General features: G+C 44.6%; 2 protein-coding genes across 2 annotated transcripts in view; one reads left to right on the plus strand and one right to left on the minus strand.

Moving 5' to 3' along the window:
* The window catches only part of LOC143436224 (uncharacterized), a 27,925-nt gene extending 9,044 nt beyond the window's left edge, over positions 1-18,881 (plus strand). Inside the window, exons 3-4 of the mRNA XM_076920309.1 lie at positions 14,726-15,045; positions 16,836-18,881. The gene's annotated coding sequence lies outside the window, so the exon portion shown is untranslated. The remainder of the gene's footprint in view (positions 1-14,725; positions 15,046-16,835) is intronic.
* The window catches only part of Slc35e3 (solute carrier family 35 member E3), a 12,676-nt gene continuing 9,111 nt past the window's right edge, over positions 18,411-21,975 (minus strand). Inside the window, exon 5 of the mRNA XM_076920308.1 lies at positions 18,411-20,916. Within this exon, the coding sequence (XP_076776423.1) occupies positions 20,730-20,916 (187 nt within the window). The 3' untranslated portion in view covers positions 18,411-20,729. The remainder of the gene's footprint in view (positions 20,917-21,975) is intronic.

Below are 21,975 nucleotides of genomic sequence, written 5' to 3' on the forward strand. Positions count from 1 at the left end.
AATCACATTATATATATTACTCAAATAGAAAGCTGGTGTGGCAATGCACACCTGTATTCCCAGCTACCGTATTGGGAGTATTGCTTGAACCTGGGAGTTCAAAGCCAGCCTGGGTCACACAATGAGAATTGTCTCAAAAGGGGAGAGGAAGAGAGAGAGACTTTGGCTGTAAAATGACTTTGTGAGAGGAAGTTTGTAGTTTCTTTGTTAGTAGGTTTAGATTTAGAAAGTCATGGGTCCACCTAACACCCAGCAAAGCCTGACTAGGAGGTTTGTTCCCAGGCTAGGGGACCTTGTGTGATTTGAAAACTATGTCCATGTGCTTAAAAAAATAACTCCTGAATAGCTACATATTTATTGTCTCTGCTCACTTTTTTTTTTGTTTTGTTTTCTGAGACAGGATTTCTCTTTGTATCCCTGGATGTCCTGGAAACTCTATAGACCAGGCTGGCCTTGAACTCAGAGATCCTCCTGCCTCTACCTCCAAGTGCTGGGGTCAAAAGTGTGCACCACCAGCCAGCTCTATTGACATTTCTTAAAGATGTCTGGTCAGATCTAGGCTATTTGAAGGCTTAAACCCAAATGCATCACATAAAAATATTACTAAATATACATACGAATATTACTAAATGGCAGTCTACTTTGAAAGTCACTTTTGGTTTTCATCATAGTTGAAAATAAAGTAGAGAGAGTCTTGGGCTGGAGAGATAGCTCAGAAGTTAAGAGCACTAACTGCTCTTCCTGAGGTCCTGAGTTCAACTTCCAGCACCCACATAGTGGCTCACAACCATCTGTAATGGAATTTGGTGCTCTCTTCTGGTGTGTCTGAAGACAGCTACAGTGCACTCATAAATAATATATATATATATATATATATATATATATATATATATATATATATATATGAAAGGGAGTCCCTTTCATTCTCCAGTCTTACCTGGTTTCTTTCTTTTACTTCACTCAAGTAAACATGATTAAATTTAATCATATATATATATATATATATATTATAAAAATTTATATATTTTTATATAAAAATATATAAATTTAATCATATATATATATAATAATCATATATATATAATGATATATATATATATATATATATATATATATATATATATATATATATATATATATATATCCCTCATCTAGTTTCTTGAATGGCTACTGCAATATCCTAGTCAGGAAGGACATATTTTTTTGAGGAGGAATTTGGCCATGACCTTTTGTTCATATACAGTTTGTATTGTTGGGCACGGTGCAAGCATTTAGACGATAGCTTGATCAACATACGTATATACATACGATCTTTAGAGCTTGAGGTTTGGAAGGGAAAAACTGACTCTCTATTGCTATTCAATCACAAACTGCGATGAGGCATTTGAAGAAAAGAAACTAAGTTTGTAAGAGACCAGCCTGGCTGATGAACACTCCAATGGAGACACTACGCATCCTGTTCCCTTGGTGACTCAGAGTCACAGCATCTGGTACACTCAGTGTCATCTCTCATGTGTGTCATCATGTAGCAGTTTAGTGTGTGGCTTTGTTCTGGTCAGTAAACCAAGAGCAACCCTTCACGTTTCTGGGTGTAGTACAGTGTACTCTATGCAGGATACCCTTTTTGTTGTGTCGTTTTCTCTTTAACACCCCCTACCCACCCTTTTTTTTTTAAATAGGGTCTCACTATGTAGCCCCAGTGTACAGACCAGGCTGGTTTCAAACTCACAGAAACCTTTCTGACAGCCTTGCAGGGCACTCTTTTTTTTTTTTTTTTTTTTTTTTTTTTTTTTTTTTTTTTACATTTCAAATGCCATCCCCTTTCCCCATTTCCCCTCCCTAGAAAACCCCTATCCCATGCCCCCTTATCCTTTTTGCTTTTATGCATTTTTAAAAATGTTACTCAAAGGCTTTATAAGTTTGGTAATGCTCAATCAGAAGTGTAACCCAATACCCAACCTAGATATAGAAACTATCTTTGACTGGTGGAGACACATGAACATCTGCCTCCATGCCCCCCCCCTCTTTCTCTCTCTCATCACCTAGCTTCACCCTTCCTGTTAAAAATAAAACTTTTCTCTCAAAATGCAATTAGAGCATAATTATTCCTAATTGTACCAGTGAGGTACAAGATAGTCCTAATACCCAGTCCATCATTTTGTTGACTAACCAGAACCTCTGTCATCTCTCCTAACTAAAACACTTAGTTTTGAACCTGGCTTTTTTCTTGGCTTTAGAGTGAATGTCAGCTGAAAACCATCCACTCAAATCTTTTCTCTCAAAGTAAATAGCCAGGATTGGCTATGAGACTATAGGTCTTCAAACCCGTCAGAAATCCAGAATGACTGAGTTAACTGAAGTTATGCGAAGCACTAAGCATAGCTTCTAAAACTTAGCCAATTTATAGAGACCGCTGAACACCTAGAAAGCCCCTATACTACCAAACATTGGAGCATCAAATCTTCAGCCTTCTGGCCCAGAATCATCTGACAGACCTTAGTGATGCAGAATTATTAAGGGCTGATTACTCTGTCTAGGTAGATATAATCAGTTGACTATTCTGCAAGTGTGTCCTTTCTGGACAGTAATTTGTCTGTAGATGGAAAGAGGCAATTCTTGCCTAGTGGCTGACTCACCACAATTGGAATAACTCCAAAGATGCTCAATTTCTTTTTAAAATCCAAGACAGGAAGCTGTCAGGAGCAGACAGGTCTTTAATCAAAATGAACATTAATACAGAAATGTTTGTAACGTCAATTCTGTGGATTTCTGATGTTTTGAAAACCAACTATTTATGTAAGGCAATCTGGACTGTTGTCTGTTAACTCCTCTCAGCTATTTCTAAATAAAATATAGAAAACACCTTAACAATAAACTCAAAGCCATGAATTTGTTATAGGCCCTTAACTCACAGGCTAACCATCTCAAATAAGTTAAAAAAGTTAAAGAAGGACTGGGTCTAAGCCTTGTATTCCTAAATGTGTTATACAGGCGCAATGTTGCAGGGCACTCTTAATTCATGCCACTGATGGAGTAAAGAATTGGGAACATAGCTTAGTATTTTGGGCTGGGACTGTAGCTTAGTGTTTGGCTAGCATGGGCAAGTCCCTGGGTTTGATCCCCAGTACTATAAGAAAGAAATAAGGAAGAACTGTAGATTAAACATATATTAGTTGGGGAACTCGCGACGAGTTAACTTCATTCGTTCATGTTGTGTATTCCTAGAATGAGTGCTTGACACAATCAATAAGTCATTGTAGACTGGTGAGTAAAAGACCAAACGAACAAGGAGCTGGAGAGCCGGTTAAATGGTAGAGCCAAGCATTTGTTAGGCCTTGGGTTCAGTCCCCAGCACAAACACCCACAGCCACCACTGACTCCAGTTTCACTGTACTAATTTGTGCCCAGTTGTCTTAGGGTTTGACTGCTGTGAACAGACACCATGACCATGGCAAGTCTTATAAAAACAGCATTGAGTTAGGACTGGCTTACAGGTTCAGAGGTTCAGTCCATTATCATCAAGGTGGGAACATGGCAGCATCCAGGCAGGCATGGTGCAAGAGGAGCTGAGAGTTCTCCATCTTCATCTGGAGGATGCTATGAGGAGACTCACTTCCAGGCAGCTAGGATGAGGATCTTAAAGCCCATGCCCACAGTGACACACCCACTCCAACAAGGCCACGCCCACCCCAACAAGGCCGTACCTTCTAATAGTGCCACTCCCTGGCCCAAACATATACAAACCATCACACCAGCTAAAGCCCACACTGATTCATGCATACTCCATCATCAGACAATCACCGAGCACATGTCTGCACCAGGCTTTACTTCAGGGCTGGCTACAAGGATGAACAGAAATGGACCAGGCTGTGCCTTCATAAAGCTTACCACTCAGCGGGTACTAAAGAAGTCAGAGACAGAGAGAATACAGATCCAGCAGATCCTGGATGCTTTTCTGTCAGGAGGGAAAGGGCACATGCATGTCCACAGCTTAACCACAGAGTTTCAGAGCAAGGCTTTCTGTTGTACATAAGCTAGAGTCTGTTACTAGATTAACCCTGGACATGGTGGTCTCTCGGAAGGCAATGGTGCCTGCTGTTCCATTATAATCCACAGGATAGCATGTCTAAACTTATGGTTAAGTCTGACCTCAAGTGACAATGGCCTTTTTAGCTGTTACTTCCCCAGGTTGGGACAAGGACGAGTTGACAGGAAGCAAAACGGAAAAGCTCCATGAAGGTAAGACTGGACGGAAAGTCTTAACTGGCTCAGCCATCTCTAGAATAAATGGCCCAGGAGACTGATTCTCTTATTTGAAAAAAGTCTCTTTTCTGCCAAAGGTGACAGATGCCCTCAGCCCTGGGGTCCCAGGGAGGCTTGGTTCACAGAAGGAAGTAAGCCTCCCTCCTGTCTGTATAGAGCTGTCAATGAGGCACTGCTGTTTCTAGACTGGAGATCACATGGCGGACTGTACTTGCTCATGGTGTCTCTGTTCACAGCTCAGAATCAGGCATTTGTGACTGTGTGAGCTGACGCTTCTGGAAAATTACTGAGAAAAACAACTCTTTTCCACTGAGTTTATGGCTACTGTGCCTCATATGGTTGATTTCTGTCAAGTGTCTGAGTGGCTCTGACATCTTCTGGCTCTCTAAACCCAGAACAAAGAGTTTCCCTCTCCCCTTCTCCTTCCCTCTCTCCTTCCCCCTCTCTAGCTCTCCCCTCTCCCCTTCTCCCTCTCCCTCTCTCTGTCCTTTCCTCCCCCCTCTTCCTTCTTCCCTCCTTCCCTCCCTCCTCCTTCTCCTCTTCCCCCCTCCCCTCTCTCTCACCCCATTTTCTTCTCTCTTTCCCTATGTTTGGAACCTAAGGTTGCCTCTATGCTAAGTAAGAACTCATCCACTGAACTAGACCCACAGCTTGAAGACTGGGATTTTAAAAATGCCTGGACCAGAAGAGATGTCTCAGCAGTTAAGGGCACATACTGTCTTGCAGAGGACCAGGGCTCAGTTCCTGGCACCCACATAAGGTGGCCCACAGGTGGTAACTCCAGCTTCAGGGAATTCAATATTGTCTTCTGGAGTCCCCTGGTACCTGTACTCACATACAGACACATACACCCAACCACATACATACACATAAATAAAAAAAAAATACATCTTTTTGTTTGTTTTGCTTTTCAAGACAGGGTTTCTCTGTGTAGCCCTGGCTGTCCTGGAACTTGCTCTGTAGACCAGGCTGGCCTCAAACTCACAGAGGTCGGTCTGCCTCTGCCTCCAGAGTGCTGGGATTAAAGGTGTGGACCTCCACACACACACACACACACAGCTTAAAAGTGCATCTTTAAAAAAGGGATTTTAAACACTTCTGTTGGAAGCAGCGTGAAACTAGTAAACTTGCCTGACAGGTTGACTGGCCTGCACACAGCAAGCACAGCACACACTCTTTTTAAGTACATGTGGATTGAGGGCACTGTGAAGACAAACACACACACACACACACACACACACACACACACACGTATGTTGACAAAGTCTGGGTTTTTTTGAGACAGACTCTTACTATGTAGCACTGGAGGTCTTGGAACTCACTATGAAGGCCAGGCTGGCCTTGAGCATAGAGATTCACCTGTTTCTGTATCCCAATTGCTGGGATTAAAGGTATGTGTCACCATAGTATTATTGTGTGTGTGTGTGTGTGCCCACAGAAAGCAGAGGTGTGGAATCCCTTGGAGCTGAGTGACAGGCAGTTGTGAGCCACCTGACTTGGGCCTTATACAAGAGCAGAACATGTCCCTAACCACTGAGCCGTCTTTCCATCTCCACTGGTAGCTTTTTTAAGTGAAGAGTTTTGACTTTTTTTTCCCTGTATGTTTATTTAATTGAAAAGTTACTCTTATAACTTTTTAGTCAGACAAAGCTCTTATATTGCCCAGACTAGCCTCAGACTTGCTATGTAGCTGAGAATAATGGTGAGCTCCTGGGTGCTGAGATTTCAGGAATGCACCACTGCTGGGAGCTGACTCCTAGCAGAAAGCATCTATCATCTTTGCAGCCATCTCGAGCCATATACCCTGACAAGAGACTTGTTTTCAACAGCCCACACAGCTGAACACACTCTGATAAACATTTTGATTTTCTCACATATCTTGTTTTGTTGTTTAGTGCCCCCAGCTACAAGGCACATGGTAAAGTGTCTTCAGTCTTCAGCTGTGTTCCCCTGCTTGTGCCTATAAATACTCAGGATTTCCTTTCAATAAAGGGGACTTGATCAGACTCTCTGTCTTGTCTCCATTCTTCGCGTCTCTTGTCCCTCCATCCCCACTCTCTCTCTTGCTAGACCCTGTTGACTGACCCACGGACCGGAGCATTGGCCCCCAAACATGGGGCAGCATGGAGCAGTGTGGGCCGGGACACACCACCACAGCAGGCTTTATGTGATGCTAGGGAATGAGCCCAGGGCTTCACGCATGCTCGGCAAGCACTCTACCACCGGGGGCTGCATCCCCAGCCCCTATTAATTTATCTATTTTTTTTTTTTTTATGTATGTGAGTACACCATCACTGTCTTCAGATACACCGGAAGAGGGTATCAGATCCCGTTACAGATGGTTGTGAGCCACCATGTGGTTGCTGGGAATTGAACTCAGGACCTCTGCAAAAGCAGTCAGTGCTCTTAAGCACTGAGCCATCTCTCTACATCTACGTCTCTAACATTTATTTAAAACACTTTCTGTTCTTTTACAATACTTACTGCTGAAGATGTCCGGGAATATTGACTGATTAGATGTCAACATACAGGTGTTGGACTAGATGATGTCACGGTTTCAAGGGGCTTTGGAATTCACTACAGGTGAGATCTGAAGTCTTCGGAGCAGACTGCCTGCCCCCGAGATCCGTGTGTGAGCGTGGCTTGAGAGAGAGAGAGAGAAACTCCTGGGAGGAAGAACTGATGAAGCTTCTTACAAAACATTATAGAAAAGTCAAATGAATGAATGAATGAGTGAGTGGGGTTAATAGATATGGAGGTGGAAACATAGCCCAATAGGAGACGGCATACCTACAGCTTGTGAGACCCTAGGTTCAATCCTTGTACTGAAAACAAAATTCAGAGATTCATCAATATGAGCGGATATGGTGACACCAGCCTGTAATCCCAGCACTCGGGAGGCAGAGGCAGGAGGATCAATGTAGCAATTACTAATTTGTTTTTTGTTTTTTTTCTGTGACAAAAAAAATAACATGACCAGAGGCAATTTAAAGAACAGTGTATTTTAGCTTAACATCTCCAGAGGGCTGGGTGTCCACACTGGTGGAGAAGACATGGCAGCAGGGGCAGGAAGCAGAGAGACCACATCTCAATAGCACATAGGAAGTAGGGAGAGCCAAGGCGGAGTAGGGTGGGGCTACAAGCCCTCAGAGATGTACTATAAGCCTCCCCAGAGATGGACTTCCCCCAGCAAGGCTGCACCTCCTAAAGGTTCCATCACTTCCCAAAGAGCACCACCCGCTGCAGACATGAGCCTATGAGGGACAATTCTCATTTAAATCACGACTTACTATACTTACTGCTGAAGGTTCGAAGCTAGGCTGCTCTGTGTAAGAGGGTCTACAGTGAGACCCTATCTATTAATAAATATGTGACTGAGGGTTGCTATGAGCCAGAGAGAGAGAGAGAGTCACCAAAAGGCACATTCAGAGTCACTTCTCTTGCTTCATCTTCTAATTTAGGGTACCTGGACATCTGGCTATTCCAGTTATCATTTATTTTGCCTAGTTAGTCTTTTTGTTTAAATGTGTCATCATTCAGGGCCAGCAAAATGGCTCAGTAGGTAAAGGTACTTGTTGCCAAACCTGACGACCCACGTTTGACTCCCAGAGCTTGCAAGGTGGAAGGGGAGACTGACTCTTGCAAGTTTTCCTCTGACTGACACATGTTTGCTTTGAGCATGCACATACACACAGATGCACATATATACAAACACATACACACATACACAAACACATACTAACATACACATACATACACACACATACACACATACACACATACACACATACACACATATACATACAGAAACACATATAGACATACACATACATGCATACAGATACATATAGACATACACATATATACACACATACACAAACACATACAGACATATACATATACACATACAGACACATACATACATAAACACATACACACACATACAGAAACACATATAGACATACACATACATACACACAACACATACAGACATATACATACATATACACATACATACACACAAACACATACAGACATACACATACATACACTCACATACACACATATACACAAACACATACAAACATATACATACATACACACATATTCACATACATACACACACATACACATACATACACATATACAGAAACACATATAGACATACACATACACACAAACACATACAGACATATACAAATATACATATACATACACACATATACATACAAAACACATACATACACACACATAAATACATATATATACACACATTTACACATATGCACACATAAGTAACACACATGAAATAAATGTAAATAAAAATTGTCTTCATTTTTAAAAAGACATGTGATTTTTAGTCTTAAGGTTTTATTAAAGATTTAATAAAATTCTGTATGTTATTTTGAAAGCCTTACTTCTCTCCTAACTTGAATAATTTCCTCCGTCAGACCTAAGGCTAAAGGAATGTAGTTTGCTAGCCTATGAAAAGAAGGCTTGTCTTCTCCCACATCTACTTCTTAGACAGAGCGCTGATTTACTGGGACCAGGACTTGGCTGGTACAGTAAAAGCTCAGTCGGAAGACGGAGGGAGAAGACACAAAGCCAGTCTAAACCGGGGGCACAGTGACAGTCATTAGGAAAAAAAAGTTTGCAGTGAATTTTTAAGAGCATTTAAAAAAACAAACTATAAGAGTTGTGACTGTAATATAATAGTAATATAATATAAATGTGTGTCACTTTGGAGATGGCTAACACAATGTATGTGACACAGGGGTTAAAGTTCATCAAATATGTTCCAGTAAATATGACAAGGTATTTGTAATTAGGGTCACCCATGGTGGCAGTGCTTGCCAATTAATTTTGAAGTCTTTTTTTTTTTTTTAAGATTTATTATTTATTTACTTTATGTATATGAGTACACGGTCACTGTCTTTAGACACACCAGAAGAGGGCATCAGATCCCATTACAGATGGGTGTGAGCCACCATGTGGTTACTGGGAATTGAACTCATGACCTCTGGAAGAGCAGTCAGTGCTCTTAACCGCTGAGCCATCTGTCCAGCCTAATTTTGAATATTCTTATGCTGAAAGCTGTTTGAGCAAGGATTCTCTACTAAAGACCAACGGTTTCTTGGGTTGGGGGTGTTGTTATTTTATATCTTAAGTAGGGTCTTTCTTACAAAACCTTGCCTGTCTGGGAGTTCCCTGTGTAGACCAGGCTAGCCTCAGACTCACAGAGATCTACTTGCCTCTGCCATCTGAATGCTAGGAATAAAGATGTGTGGCACCATATCCGGCGACCAACAATGAGGGCTTCTAGTAGTATGATTCGCTTTAATGAGCAGATCCATTACCGTCCTGACGTGATCGGTTGGCTTATGGCCCATCACCACACTCCTTGGCTAACAAAAACCACACAGCTTTGCAAAGACATTTCTCCAACACGTTCTCTTTGGACCTGTCCTCCTCCCAGATCCTAGCTTTGAACACAGAGTACAAACCATGTTCTTCTAGGCTGCCTTTAATCTCTCACTTTATCCAAGAGCAGAACTGTCCATCCCTAGAGAGCAAAACCAGACTAGTTATGTTAGACCCTTTCCTCATCATCTCTAAATTGATACAGTTTTGGTTTTGTTTTAGCTTTTTGAGACAGTGTTTCTCTGTGAAGCCTGCCTGTCCTGTCCTCTATTACTTTTCACCTTTAATTGTAGTGTGTCTGAAATTGGTAGCACTGCCCTAGATAGATTACCTTCTTTCTTCTCACTTTTTAGAAAGTCTCTAATGAAAAAGTTAAACTTTGTCTATTGAAAATTTTGCTTTAGGGGAACCGGAGAGATGGCTCAGTGCTTAACAGCACTGACTGTTCTTCCAGAGGTCCTGAGTTTAATTCCCAGAGACCACATGGTGGCTCACAACCATCTGTAATGGGATCTGATGCCCTCTTCTGGTGTGTCTGAAGACAGCTACAGTCTACTCATATAAGTAAAAATAAAAATAGATAAATCTTTAAAAAAAAGAAAGTTTTGTTTAAAAATTAAAGACCAGGCTGGCCTCAAACTCAGAAATCTGCCTGCCTCTGCCTCCCAAGTGCTGGGATTAAAGGCGTGCGCCACCACCGCCCGGCTTAGCATTAGGCTCTTTTTTGATTTTTATTTTATGTACATTGATGTTTTGCCTCCATGTGTGTCTGTGTGAAGGTGTCAGAAACCCTGGAACTGGAGTTACAGGCAGTTGGGAGCTGCCATATATATGGGTGCTGGGATTTGAACCCTGATCCTCTGGAAGATTAGCCAGTGCTCTCAACCAACCTCTCCAACCCTATCATTAGGCTCTTATTCTATGTTTTCTTTCTGTTAAATTCTCTTTGCTTTTTCCTTCTTCCCAGCTTTCTGCTGAAGAAGGGAGGGAGATGCTGGTGCTCCTAGTGTCCATCCAACTCTTGATCAGGTGGAAAAAGAACTTGGTGCACAAGTGTGTACTTAAGTAGAGGATAGCCAGGGTGTGCTGGCACATGCCTTTAATCCCAGCACTCCAGAGGCAGAGGCAGCTGGATCTCTATGAGGTCAAGGCCAGTCCTGTAACACAGTGAGTTCCAGGACAGCCAGGACTATATAGTGAGACCTTGTTTCAAAAAAAGCAACAAAACATACAGACTCAGTAGAGAGTGGGGGCCTGGGTAAAGTGCCTGTCATTAAAGCATGAGGGACTGAGTCTGAATCCTACCCACATAAAAAGCTGCTTGGTGCATCTATAATCCCAGAACTAGGCAGGGGGAATAGTTCGGGACCTCACTGACCGGCCAGCCTTTAGTCAGATCATTGAGTCCCAGATACCAGTGAGAGATTCTATCTCAAAAATGTGGAGAGAAGTAGAGGAAGATAGCCAATAACCTCTGGCTTCCACATGTACATGCAGGAAAGTATTCATATAATATATACATATACACACGTGCACACACACATGCACACACAAACACACATATATCATCTATACATGCACACACATGCAAGAACATCACACACACACTCGTGCACACACCTGCACGAATATATTCCTACAACGTGCACACACGTGTGCACACACACAAAGAATGAGACCAAGTCAGACATTCTTGCATGTATCTTTCCCGCTGTGTCTAAGTGAAGTCCAGGAAGTTACCAGCGGATGAATTCTGCTCTTTCATTTGCTATCCATGTTTTCCAGCCCTGCCCCAAAGGAACAAAACAGCAGGAGACTAAGAACAAGGTAGCTAATATCAGCCTTGAATTTTAAAACAGATTTGGGGTGTGTGTGTGTGTGTGTGTTTATGTCATATGTTGGGTCTTCTATAGCTGGAGCTACATTATAGGTGGCTGTAAGTGACCAGACATGGCTGCTGGGAACCACCCTTGGGTCCTCTGAAAAAGTATTCTCTTAGTTGCTGAGCTATCCCTCCAGCCCTTCAACCTGGAATTTTGATGATAATCCTTCTATTCCTTTGCTTTCTCTCCACTAAGGTAAGAATACAAAGACTAGGAGAAGTAGTAAGTAGTGGTATAGGGAGATTCATTCATTCATTCATTCATTCATTCATGCATGAATTCACTATTGAAATGCCTGGTTTTTGATAAATCAATAAATAACCCCTTGTGAAGCTGACATTCTACTTGGGGATGGGACAATGATGGATAAATATGAATGAATTAAAAGTTATAAATTCCGTGGGGGAAAAGGGCAAACTAGGCAGGGAGAATAGACTAGCATACTGTGAGGGAGGGCGGGGTGAGGCAGCTGCAGCAATGAAGCCGGTGGAGCCTGGAGATGTGGCTCTGTGGTGGAGATGTGTAGGAGGTTTGCCTAACGCGTCCTGGTTAAACCAGCAGTTTGGGGGACGGGACGGTGGGGTGGGGTGAAATTCCAGGAAGGACTATAAGGAAGTGAGAGGCAGCCTGGAAAAAAACTTTCAGGCAGAAACTGAGCAAATCTCCTCAGTTGGGCCTGCAGCAGTCCTCCAGAGCCCTCATGGCTGGGACACAGGAGACTAGGTGAGAAGGGGCACAGACCATGCTACCTCTCCCTGAGGGAACAAAGCTAAGACTGACGAGTGCTGTTGTAGGGCTTCAAGGGGTGACTTGACAGGCTCACTCTGGCTGTGGAGAACTGGGTGTCTGAGGACAGGTTCTGGGGAGCAAAGGAGAATGTCGGGGGACCTTCAGGGGGCTATTGCAGTAGGTGGGTTCTGGATGTTGGGAAGAGTTGGCCAAATTTCCTGCCAGATTAGAAAGTTGAGGGAAAGCAATGTCAATAATGACTCCACGATGCCTCGAGCTAGCACATGGGAACACCATGTGGGGGAGTGGGTCTGGAGGAAGGTAGGTTGGTTGGTTTGGACATAGGGAGCTCGCAGTATCCTCTGGATGAATGAGCTACATGTAGTGACCCAATCTTTTTTGTTCTCTTGACTCTGTGTTCTTTCAGTAAACGCCAAGGTAGCTAAGAAAAGAAGCCTGGTTATTCAAATCCCCTAATGTAAAGACCCAATTTAAACCGAGCAAATAAGGCCAGGCTAAGTCAACCAAGAGGCTCCTGAATCCACTGTCTTGTGCTCAGAACTTCAGCTGTCCCTCCACGTGGGTGGGCCAGTCTTCCTGGAGTGTGTGAGAAGGAACAGTGTTTCCTTCTAACCTTTCTTTTTTTATACTTATAAAAGACTGCTTTGCCTATGCCTGGAATCCCAACAACTCAGGAAACTGGGGGAGAAGGATCCTAAGGTGGCTAGCCTGGGGAACTTGGCTAGACCCTGTTTCAAAACAAAAAGGAGGGACTAAGGATGTAGCTCAATGGCAAAGAAAACACTGGCAACCCCCTCCTACTTCCTTCCCCCTGAGTGTGTGGACCCTAAGTGTATGAACCCTGAGTGTGTGACCCCCAAGTGTATGGACCCTGAGTGTATGGACCCAGAGTGTTTGAACCCTGAGTGTGTGGACCCTGAGTATGTGAACCCCAAGTGTATGGACCCCGAGTGTGTGGACCCCGAGTATATGGACCCCAAGTGTATGAACCCTGAGTGTGTGAACCCTGAGTGTGTGAACCCCAAGTGTATGGACCCCGAGTGTGTAGACCCTGAGTGTGTGAACCCTGAGTATATGGACCCCAAGTGTGTGAACCCTGAGTGTGTGGACCTGAAGTGTGTGAACCCTGAGTATGTGAACCCTGGGTGTATGAACCCCGAGAGAGGTCTGGAGTGAACTCTGTTGTTGACTTGGTAATGGCAAACTAAGGACTCTTAGGCTCAGATCCAAGCCCTTTCCCACGTGGCCCAGGCTCAAGGGAATGGGAAGGTTTTCTCGGGAGTCCATGAGTGCTTATGAATGATTGACCAGCGCGGGTAAAGACCAGCGGCAACCATGGCTTCCTCCTCCTGGATGTTTATGGCCTGAGACTGCACACCTGGAGAGCCCTCTTCTTGTTCAATATCTAATAACCATGCAGGTTCTGGGTTGTACAGGTTTAGAAAACTCCCACCGGATTCTGGCTTTACTCTATGTGTCTGGCCTTTCTCCAGTCCCTTGCCCATTTGCAAAGTTCAAGGACCCAACCTGCTGGGGCCACAACATTCCAGAACACTATCGAACTGCTACTGGTGACGAGTCTCAGGCTTGCCACCCCCGAGACGAATACTAGGTACAAGCACTGGATGTCTGCCTCATGACGTTCTTTATGAATTTAAAGAATGGCTCTGCTTGTGCCTGAAGAATTCTGTCTTTGGTCACCCTGTGATAAAGCAGGACTGTGGGAGTCCCATCCCCTAAAGTTCCTCGCCCATGCCTGCAGATGTGTGGTATGTGGATTCTCAAAGAACACGGGCCTTGAGCATGACAGGTCGCAAGGCACCATGGGAGGTAAGGGGCAGACAGAGACAGGATTGCACAGATTGTACCTCAGTACCAACAGAAGTGTGGTCAAAACCAGTGCATCTCTGTGACTCTGGTTAGAAGAAGGGGCCTCTATATTAGTCAGGATGAAATTGATTTTTATCAAAGGCAGAGTATACACAGCTTATCTGGAGGCAACATCAAAGAAAACATGTGCATTCCCGGTGCTGACTGAACTTGGGTCTGCTCATAAAATCCACATTCCAGTCCTATGGCTGTCTGTGCACGGTATGCTAGGAAATGTGGGGTGGGAGGGGCAGACCAGGATTACGTGGTGACAGTCAGGAAAGGTGTGACTCAAGATGGCTTTGGTCAGGCCAGGCAGGAACCTAGCCTCCTCATGCAGCTCTATCCTATGTTGTTACAGGAGTCTGAAGCCCTACTACAGTAGGCTTCGCCTAACCTGCTGGTCCTTGCTAATGCTGCGACCCTTTAATATAGTTCCTCATGCTGTAACCCCCCAACCATAACATTATTTTCATTGCTACTTCATAACTGTAATGTTGCTACTGTTATGAATTGTAATGTAAATATCTGATATGCAGGGAGAGCTGGCGGGCTGACCTACTGAGTTACCACCCGGGTCCAGAACAAGGTCTTTGAGTTGACCCACCCCAGCATCTACCATCATCTGTGAACTGCTGGAGCTCATGAAGGGGCCAGCCCCACAGGACCAAAGCGGCAGGACCTCCGTGTCACAGGTTAACAACAGGATATCCGGGAGGAGTCCCAGTGAGGGTCCAGTCTTGATGGTGAAGCAAAAGCCAGAGGCCTCAAAACAGACCAAGGAGTCACTGGAATGAACATTTGCAAGAGAGAAGTGTGGACCAAAGGGTATACAGTGTGACACACTGCAGCCTCCACGGTGAGATTTGTTTGTTTGTTTGTTTCCTTTGGGGGGGGGGTTGCAAGGGCAGAGATTAGATATGGAGGGAGGGGGAGATAAGCAGGGTCAGGATGCATGCTGGGACATTCACAAAGAGCCCATGGAAAGTTTAACAATGTTTATGTAGAGATTTAAAAAGTTACTAAAAACAAAACAAAGAAAACCAAACACAACACCCAGATGCTCAGGGATGCTCTCGAAGCTGCAAGTGACAACTACAGGCATCCTCACACAGTAGGGCTCTCCTTCCCAACCCGGAACAGGCAGCCTGCAGCCTGGTAGCAGGATGCTGTTTCAGTAGCCACATGCCTGCCCAGGGTCTCTTCACAGCTCTGGTGATTCTGGACATCCACAGCCGGCCTGGGATGTTTAAGAGTTGGGACGACACTTGGGAGGCAGAGGCAGGTGGATTTCGGAGTTCGAGGCCAGCCTGGTCTACAGAGTGAGTTCCATCCAGGACAGGCAGGGCTACACAGAAAAACCCTGTCTCCAAAAAAAAAAAAAAAAAAAAAAAAAAAAAAAAAAAAAAAGAGTTGGGATGAGGCACAACCAGCCACCTCTGTCCCTTGGATCAAAGATTCAAGTCTTCAACCTTGTTTATGTTCCACAGACAAGATGGAACAGGACCAGCCCTGACTAAAAGATAATCAAGAGAAACTAGCTCACTTAAACCTTTAGAGAAGTGAGCAAATACGAATGTTTCAGACAAAACAGTGTTTGCCTTTTTTTTTTCTCTTCCTCCTACATTTTTGTTGTATTTTCTGAGGGCTGGAGATGGCTCAGCCGCTAAGAGCCCTTGCTGATCTTGAAAAGGACCGTTTTCCCCCAGTATCCACACAACCAACCATCTGTAACTCTAGTTCCAGGGTGTGGAATGCCCTCTTCTGGCCCCTCTGAGAACCAGCCGTGCTGGCAGCAAAGCGCTATCCGAATGAACTTTTATTTTTTGATTCTTACAGTTGTGGTCAATGAGTGACATAATTCTCCTAGATGCACAGACTGTGAGGGTTGGCTTTGCTTTTCAACTCCTGCCAGAGACAGATCCCGAGGCCTGCCATTGCCATAGGGAGTCCGGACTGATTCTGTGCCTTCCCAGACTGACTGATAAGACCCACCCGCTCTTGACCAGCCAAGAACGTAGGCCTGATTTCTAACTGAAGAAACAGGGAACTGAAAATGCATGCTTGGTACAGATTATTAGGTTGGAAAAGGAAAACCCTTAAAAGTTAAACATTTTGCTGGATGTTATGCCTCACAGGCAGAAACACTGTATCGATCTCAGTTACATATCAAGGCCAGCCTGGCTGCATGAGACCCATCCCAAAACAAGCGAATTTACTGTGCTTTGAGTGACTGAAATAAAATTTAAGGCATTAGTGATTTTAACACAGCAAGTCTTAAGAGGTATTTTAAAGAATGAAGCACAGGAAAGGCCACATTCAGAGAATGGTTTCTCTATACTGTCATTACTAGTGAGACAGCACAGAACACACACACAACATCCACATGCTTATGATCATGCCCAAGGCTGCAGATAACTAACCTAACTCTTAACAAATAGGCTTTCTTCCCTTTCCAACCCAGAAGAGGCAGCCTGCAAGCAAGCACCAGGTATCCGCAATCTCACTAGGCAGCCCTGACTAGGTCTAGAATTCTGTATATAGATCAGGCTGGCTTCCAACTCAAAGATCCAGATTCCCTTGCCTCTGATTAAAGGCGTGCACAGCCACACCTGACTCCTTCGCGTTATCGATTTCTGTTTTCCTTAGTCATGCGTGTAAGTACTTACCCGATGCCGCAGAATTAGAGGAAGCCAGTAGGTGTCTTGTCATGCTGCCTTGTTCCTGAGAGACCTCTCACAGACACTGAAGCCAGACTGGACCCATCAAGCCCTGGTGATCCTGCCTCTCCTTCCCACACAGTACTGGGTTTAAGGGTTTCCATAGTTGCACCTAATTTCTATTTTTAAAATGTTATATGTATGGCCAGGCTGGATGACACATGTCTTTAAGGTGGCAGAGATCTCTGAGTTCAAGGCCAGCCTGGTCTACATGGCTGTTCTGCCTGTGTGTCTGTCTGTGTACCACTTGCATAACTGGTACCTGTGGAGCACCAGGAAAGGACATCCATCTCTTGGAACTGGAGTGATAGAGGCTTATGAGCTGTCATGAGGGCGCTGGGAATGGAAGGTTCTCAGGAAGAGCAGCCAGGGCTCTTACCCATGAGCCATCTCTCCAGTCCCTCATGCCTGCTTTGTTTTTTTCTTTTCCCTTTTAATGTAGGTGTTAGGAACTCAGACTCAAATTCTCATGCTTGGGTAGCCAAGTATTTTAACCCACCAAAGCATCTTCCTGTAACTCTCCCCCCCACCACTGAAGCATCTTCCTGTAACTCTCCCCCCCCCACTGAAGCATCTTCCTGTAACTCTTCCACCCCCCACTGAAGCATCTTCCTATGACCCACACCCCACTGAAGCATCTTCCTGTAACTCTTCCACCCCCCACTGAAGCATCTTCCTATGACACCCCCCCACTGAAGCATCTTCCTATGACACCCCCACTGAAGCATCTTCCTATGACACCCCCCCATTGAAGCATCTTCCTGACACACCCAAACCCTCCACTGAAGCATCTTCCTATGACCCCCCACTAAAGCATCTTCCTATGACCCCCCCACTGAAGCATCTTCCTGACACACCCAAACCCTCCACTGAAGCATCTTCCTATGAGCCCCCCCACTGAAGCATCTTCCTATGACCCCCCCAATGAAGCATCTTCCTATGACTCTCCACTGAAGCATCTTCCTATGACACACCCAAACCCTCCACTGAAGCATCTTCCTATGACACCCCCCCATTGAAGCATCTTCCTATGACACATCCAACCCCCCCACTGAAGCATCTTCCTATGACACATCCAACCCCCCCACTGAAGCATCTTCCTATGACACACCCAAACCCCCCACTGAAGCATCTTCCTATTACCCCCTCCCCAATTAATTGACAAGGAACTTTGAATTTGGTTGCATCAGAGCTGTAGGCTAGCAAGTAGTACAGACCAGCACTTCCACACACACACAGATGCCCACTTTGCTCATGGGCTCTAGTATGCAAGAAGTGAGAAGTGAGAACAAGGGGTCATTATCGTTTATAGCAAGAGCTGAAGTTTAGTCATTTGACAGAGGATAAAAAACTACATCCAGTTCCACTGACGGCAAAAAGACAATGCTGTCTAGTGTTGGTCATTGTGCTTGCTTGTGTGTTTCCTCTGGAATTTTCTTTTCAACTAGATGACAGTCAGTCTTCAGGGTGCAAAAAAAAAAAAAAAAATGCCTCTGAGCCTGTATGGTTCTAATAGTACAGTTTATTCATGTATGTAAACACACTTTGACTCATCTTGCTTCCCCTTTGTCTCTCATTCCTATTGACACCAGCCATTTATTATACTCCACACACCTACCTTTTCAGACCAACCCGTCCCCAGGCCTTATCTACAGCTAAGACTTGTACCCAGCACAAACCAACTCAGTTGTTCCGAATGGACAGAAACCTAATGATCTCTGTGCTGGAACTCTTTTCATTAGCTTCTGGGAAACTGTTAAACATTAATTTAAACATACATAGAAAATGTTTCTTGAACATAATACCAAAGGTCTATAGTGGTAAAGACAGCATGTTCTGCAATTCTTGGCATAATCACACAACTCTGTAAACTGAGGAGGCCAATATTTAGAACAAAAATCCAGGAAGGCACATGGACACAACACACACTGCTGTTCTCCAAAATACACATTTACCACGGCTTTGTACTTTAAATGGGCCAGGAAAAAAAAATCCTAAAACAGGCACATTTCCTTTCCCCTTAATAGAATCTCAGTATGCAATTCAGGCTGCCCTAGGAGTCTGTGTGGTCTACATGGCCTGGGAACTTCTAGCTCCGACTCAGCCACCCAAATCTCGGGATCTGGGAATGTGTGTCGTCGGTCCCCCCCCCCCCCAACCTGTTTCCTGATTACTTGAAAAGGTTTTGTTTTTGGCAGTGCTGGGAATACAACCCAGGCTTTATTTGGTTAAAAACAAAACAAAACAAAACAAAACAAAACAAAACTAAAAACTACCACTACCAACAAAAAACCCTAATATATTAAAAGTTACTTCTCTCTGTGAAAAAAAAAATTCAAAATACAATTTATTATCACAAGACATGGCTCTTTGTCTTAAGATGTTTTCTCACAGAAAGTTTATGTTTAGAAAAAGTTATTATTTCAAGAGATCTGACTCTTCTGAGGTCATCAATGGCTGCTTTTAATGGCGAAATGTCAAGATACTTGAAGGCAGACACACATTTACTTTTGCAATTAAATACCCAGCACCCTCTTTGCTGGAGACCCATGTATTCTGTCTGCATCTCAATTAAAACTACTTCTCAGTTCCTCTGAAGCCTCACATAAAGCTGGTCTCCTACCTCTCATCATATCTTTCCTATTTTTCACCAAGTTTCCACCTAGAATTTGGACAGCTGTTGCTCTAATTTGCCACACACACAAAAAAAGGAAGGCATAATTCAGTCCAGTTTCCAGTACCATACAATGCTCCCTACTGTTGCTTCAGTATGTGGAAGGCGGGGAGCATTGAGGGAAGCCATATTAGGAATCACTACGATGAAATGATTAAGCAAGCTGGGAAGGCAGTTTCCGGAACAAAGGGACCTACCTCTGAGTGCTGGGCAGGTATTCTATCACTGGGCTATACCTGCTGGCCTTAGACTTGTCTTTGAGCTGTTAAATCATGGGTTTTCGCTTAACTCCATACATAGTATCTAGAACTCCCCGAAGGCCCAAAGCCATGAGAAGACCAACACCGTTCCTTACAGACACTCCCTCTGGCTCAGGCAGAGCCTGTGCTGTTGAGCGGGCTTTGGCTCAAGCAGTTCTGCCTGTCTAACAGGGAAGAACGTCCTATATCAATTTTCTACTAAAAAGTGATTTTTTCAGAGTTGTAATTTGTCTCATGATCATGTCTATGACAGCTTGCTTTCCATAAATATTTCAGTTCTACAATGACATAATAAAGAAGTTAAAGGCTGGACGGAGTGGTGGGGTTAAGAGCCAGATTGGTCTAGGTGGAGAATTCCAGACCAGTCAGGGCTACACAGTGAGATCCAGTCTCAAAACAGCTATGACCACCACCCTGTCTGGACGACAAAGAAGTTCCCAATGGGAAGGCATGGGTGAGCTGGCAGTAGTTGGTGTGTGCCCTTCCCTGGGAGATCATGGACTCGGACAGCCACGGCACAGCTGTAGCCCTGGAGTGCTCTGTCATTCCAACGGAACTGACTCTCCTGTACTTCAGTTGGCAGAACGAAACCATCTTATATGCGGTTCCTAGCATTTCTTTGCCGGTGCTGGAATTTGAGGCCGGGGTCTCACGCATGCGAGGCAAACACTGTACCACCGAGTGCCAGCTCCAGGTTCACAAAGTCTTTGAAAAGAAGCCTGAACCATTTTGGTTTTAAAAAATTAAATCGATAAAAGGTACTAAAAACTCATTTTCTGTGAAGAAAATACTTCTTGTGCATCACTGACTGGATTCCGCCAGGAGCTTTTCCAGACGTACACATCTGTCCTTTCTCACCCTTATGATCCGACTTTCTCTCCTCCAAAGCTCAGGGCCGCTGGACCAGCTTACTCTTACTGCCTTCCTGCTCGCTGAGTTTAAAGTGAGTGTAGGTGAGGATACCGAAGAGCGTGCATAAGATGCCAAGTCCTTGGTTTACCGACAGTGGATCCTTAAATAAAACGTACCCTCCGCAGAGGGTGATGCAGAACTTGAAGTGTCCGAACATGTTGTAGCTGAGGGGTTCAGGTAAGGAGACAAGGGAGCAACGAGATAGACGTTAGGGTCACACAGGTCCACATGCCAGTGCACGCACAGCAACAGCTACCTGTGGCTGGAAAGAACTTCATACAACAGGATTCAACCGCTGCCATGCGCTTAAAGGACAGACACTTCGGAACATGCTGGGTACACCATACTCTCTTCAGGCATGGTCTTAGCAACTGACTAACGTGAAAATGATGACACTGCATTAAAACTGTGTGTGTACATGAGTGCGATGTACATGATGCCACGGAGGCCAGAAGAGAGTGCTGAGTTCCCTGGGGTTGGGTTAGAGGCGGTTATGGCCATCTGAAGAGGGTGACTGGAACCACGCTCAGGTCTAAGAGCAGGGTGCACTCTTGACTGCAGAGCCTGCTCTCTGCACTTCTTCCTGTCGGCCCTAAGCTACATATACACACTCCAAAGACAAGAGACTGCTTCGAGTGTTCCTGGTGACCTCCAGAGAGGCAGCACAGGGGGAGAAAGGTGTGCACAGTGAGGCACAGTGGGGACACTTAGCACAGGAGTTTATGGTTCTACGATGGATTGCTATCCATAGTGTTCCTAATAAACTGTCACTGGCAATGAGCTGACACACACCAGGTGCCAGGGAGCTGACTCAAAGAAAACGTCCAGTCTGCCTAAGATGAGGTGGGCAAGGGAGGGAGGAGCCAGAAGGGGAGCACCACCACACCAGCCACCCTGTTAGCTGCTCCTCCATAAGCACCCGCCTCCTCTACTGCTTCCCAGTCTCCCCTTTTCTCAATGGTGCAGGCTCAGACCCTTTAGTAAGTTTCAAAAACACTGATTTTATATGGTTGTATGTGTGTGTATGTTGTGTGTGTGCACGCGCACGTGTGCATGCACACGCAAAGGCACAAGTATGGAAGTCAGAGGTCAACTTATGGACCCACCATGTGGGCCCCAGGGACTGAACTCAGGTCAGGCTTGGTGGAAGGCACATATGCTGAGTCACCTCACCGGAGCAACCTTCAGTGCTGGGAGGCCAGACAAAGGTGAACTTGTTAGTG

The sequence above is a fragment of the Arvicanthis niloticus genome, chromosome 22 (genome assembly GCF_011762505.2).
Source record: "Arvicanthis niloticus isolate mArvNil1 chromosome 22, mArvNil1.pat.X, whole genome shotgun sequence".
Classification (NCBI taxonomy): domain Eukaryota; kingdom Metazoa; phylum Chordata; class Mammalia; order Rodentia; family Muridae; genus Arvicanthis; species Arvicanthis niloticus.